The 3,764-nt window shown below is 66.7% G+C and overlaps 1 protein-coding gene across 1 annotated transcript; it reads left to right on the plus strand.

The window, feature by feature from the left end:
• Window positions 1–2,550: 2,550 nt before the first annotated feature.
• RPRM (reprimo, TP53 dependent G2 arrest mediator homolog) lies at window positions 2,551–2,934 on the plus strand. The gene has a single exon (XM_009960184.2). It carries the CDS (start codon window positions 2,584–2,586, stop codon window positions 2,932–2,934), a length of 351 nt encoding a protein of 116 aa, XP_009958486.2. The 5' UTR covers window positions 2,551–2,583.
• The last annotated feature ends 830 nt before the right edge of the window (window positions 2,935–3,764 follow it).

The raw sequence follows: 3,764 nt of genomic DNA on the forward strand, positions 1-3,764 counted from the left end.
AGGGATGGGATCCACTTCCCTGACGTAACTCAGGGATGGGATCCACTTCCCTGACATAACTTAGGGATGGGATCTACTTCCCTGACATAACTTAGGGGTCGGATCCACTTCCCTGATGTAACTCAGGGATGGGATCCACTCCCCTAACTGCTGCTGGGAGGTGCCAAGAGCCGGTAACTGGGGAGAGAGCGGGGGCCAGACCCAACCCTCCTGCCCCCAGCAGTTCCCAGCAGGGCGGGAAGGCAGAGGAACCACACGTTGCAGCCGGGAGTCACGGCGCGTTGGAACATCTCATCCAGCATCTTCCTCTGGCTAAACAAACCGCCAGCGCTCCCCTTGCTAATTAGAATTAATACGATCTTCTTCCTCCGACGGTGAAAACAAAATGTTCCTGTCGTGTCCCATCTGATAAGGCAGTAAAGCTCGCCCGGCTTCGTAGGTGGGCTGCTCTCGCCAGAAGACTCCGCCAGCCACTCTGGGCTCTGCAGGGAGGGGAGACGGCCACCCCCAAAGCCCTGTGCCAAAGGAGCATCGAGACCAGGAGGCGAGCAACGAGTCACCTCTGAGCTCTGGGCGACCGTGTCAGCGAACGGAACAGCCGCGCTGAGACGAATTAGCTGCCAGGGGTTCAGAAAACATCGTTTCTCCGCGCCCGGCCTCGACCTCCCCACTAGTTTGTTCCCGCGAGGACCAGCCCTGGGTGGCACAAGGTGCTGCACGGCCGTCGCACCCCACCCTGCTGCGGGCAGCCTTCGCTCGCAGCCCCCCGTGGGCCCTGGCAGGCAGATTCCTCTGCCTGTTGGCCATAATTAAATCTCCGTTCGAGCAAAGAGAGGGCAGGGTTAAGGACGGCAGCAGCTCCGAGCTGTGCCTGCATCCGCAGCCTCCGCTCAGAAATCTCCCAAGTCACCGCTCAGCTGGAGGCACGGGACTGACCACCCTGCCCATCACCGCCCCGCGGCCGGGGGCACGGGCAGCTGCACCCCCAAACCACGGCCCCGGCTGTCGGGAGCTGCTGCCACCCTCCATTGATCCCCAAACCCTCCAGTGGGGAAAGTGGTCCCACCAGCAGCATCAGGGCAGGGCCTGCTGAGAGGGGTCAGAGTCGTGTCTGTGTCCGTCCCCCCCCCACGCCACCCCCAGGCACTGGGGTGCCCCTGGGGAAGCAGCTTTGGTCCCCGGGGTGCTGGGGCTGGGCAGTGGGGGGGCAGAGGCGCACGTGTCCCCACACACCAGGTCGCCATCGCTCCTCGTGTCACCTCTCCTGGGCACCGTGGCCTCCAGCAGCACACAGGGATGCAGAGCTCCAAAAACCTCACGGGACCCGTGTAGTGGCCGAATCCTCGATCAAAACGGACGGGGGGCGGGGGGGGGGGGGGTGTGGGGTGAGGGGGTGGGATGGGTGATGTTCAACCACCTGGGCCCACAGACCCCCAAAGGGCTGGGCTGGCTCTTTCTGCAGTCCCAGGGACGGGTGCTGCACCCCCTCATCCCCCTGCAGAAACCTCCTCCTCCGAAAGACGTTTCCCCAAAAACCCCCTCCCTGGAAACCCACGGGCCAGAACTTGCTCCCTTAAAAACCCAATTGGAAAATCCTGCGCCCCTCCCAAATCCAATCGCTGACACTGTCTTCCCCTGCAACCACTCACTCCCCACGAAGGCACCTCTCGCCTCTTGCTCCCTGAGAACAAGCCCACCCCTGAAACCCACCTGCCAAAAGCCACTGACAAAAGCCCAGCTTCCCCTCCCCAAACAACCCCCCCCCCCCAAAACCCTCCAAATCGCTCCCTTAACAACCCACTCCCCAAACCCACTCACACCACGCCCCCCCCCCCCCCCCCAATCTAGCTCTGCAAACCCCCATTCCCCCAAACCCCAGCAACTCCCCCCCTTCCAACCCTCTTGCTCCTTCCCCCACCCCTCCCCAACCCCCCGGGCACCCTCCCCAGCGCCCCCCTTCCCGCTCCCCAAACCCTCTCCCTCCATCCCTCGCCCACAACCCCCCGTCCCCCTCCCGCTCCCCAAACGCACTCACACCGCCCCCCCTCCAATCTAGCTCTGCAAACCCCCGTTCCCCCAAACCCCCGAAACTCCCCCCTTCCAACCGTCTTGCTCTTCCCCCCCCCCCCCCCAACCCCCCGGGCACCCTCCCCAGCGCCGCCCCATCCCGCTCCCCAAACCCGCTCCCTCCATCCCTCCCCCCAGTCCAGCTCTGCAAACCCCCATTCCCCCAAACCCCAGCAACTCCCCCCCTTCCAACGCTCTTGCTCTCTCCATCACCCCCCCCAAACCCCCGGGCACCCTCCCCAGCGCCCCCCCTCCCCAAACCCTCTCCCTCCATCCCTCCGCCACCCCCCCGCTCCCCTCCCCTCCCCGCTCCCCGCCCGGGCGGGGCGGAGCGGCGGGGCGGAGAGCGGGACAAAGAGCGCGGAGCCACCGCCGGGCGGAGGGGCGGCGGGGAAGGGGGGGGGGGGGGCGAGCGGGCGGGCGGTGGAAGAGCGGAGCGGGTTCGGAAACGGTTCGTTTGGGTCCGTCCCGACCCGCCTGCATGCGGCGGCGGCGGCGGCGGGGAGGCCGGCGGGGATGAACGGCTCGGCGGCGGGCGGCGGCACGGCGGCGGCGGGGCTGCTGGCGGGGGCCGGGAGCGCGGCGCTGGAGCTGGAGCGGGCGCTGCGGTGCTGCACCGCCGCCTCCGTGGTCACCGACGGCGGCGGAGGAGCCGGGGAGGCGGCGGCGGCGGCGGAGGAGCGGAGCCTGTACATCATGCGGGTGGTGCAGATCGCCGTCATGTGCGTCCTCGCCCTCACCGTCGTCTTCGGCATCTTCTTCCTCGGTTGCAACCTCCTCATCAAGTCCGAAGGGATGATTAACTTTCTGGTGAAGGACCGGAGGCCGTCCAAGGAGGTGGAGGCGGTGGTGGTGGGGCCCTACTGACCGACCGACCGACCCACCGGCCCCGCTCCGCCGACCGGACCCGCTCCGCCGAGCCGCCCCGACGGCCCCCGCCAGCCCCGGGGGAAGCCGAGCTGCGCCGTCCGCTCCAGCGCTCACCGCACGGCGGGCCCCCCTTTCCTTTGGACAGACTGGTTTTGATGGTTTGGGGGTGTTTTTTCTTTGAAAAAAAAAAAAACCAACAGCCAACGAACCCCGAGGTCGCGGAGGCCGGTGAGACGCGCCCGCCGCCGGAGCCGCCCCGTCCCGACCCCGCGGGGTGCCGAAGTAAAACGTGCTCTGATGGCAACAGGTCTGGGGCTTTTCTTCATTTCCTTCGCGGTAAAATCTACGCCTCCCACCCGGATTCCACTCCCGGGGCGGCCCCGCCGGTGGTTCCGCGGAGGGGGGGATGCGCGGGGGGCGGCCGGGCTTCTCCGCCGCGAATCCGCGGAGCTCGGGATGGAGCAAACCGCCCCGGGACCCCTCCTTGCAGGGTTTTTTTTCCGTGCTAAACCCTGCCTTTTAGCCTGCTTTTCGAGCTCTCCATACCCCGGCTTGCAGAAGGCTGGATGACCGCGCTACCCTGCGCGCCCGAGGAGGGGGGGATGTGCCAGGGGACGTGCGGGGACCCCTCTCCCGCCCCGCGGATTCCGGCTTTGGCCGGGGAAATGACCCGGTACACCCCGTTTGCATCCCTCTGTGTCCTCGTCCGGCTCCAGCAAACCGCTCTATGTACTTTGCGTTAACCCACCTGGAAGCCTCACCAACAGGTGACTTCCTACGGGGGGGGGGGGGGGGGGATTGTGCTTGCACAGGGTTTTCTGGGGTTT

The sequence above is a fragment of the Leptosomus discolor genome, chromosome 5, assembly GCF_034619465.1.
Source record: "Leptosomus discolor isolate bLepDis1 chromosome 5, bLepDis1.hap2, whole genome shotgun sequence".
NCBI lineage: Eukaryota > Metazoa > Chordata > Aves > Leptosomiformes > Leptosomidae > Leptosomus > Leptosomus discolor.

Bases quoted from the DNA above. Each gene is read 5' to 3' on its own strand.
- RPRM (XM_009960184.2), top strand. From the start codon at position 2,584: ATGAACGGCTCGGCGGCGGGCGGCGGCACGGCGGCGGCGGGGCTGCTG.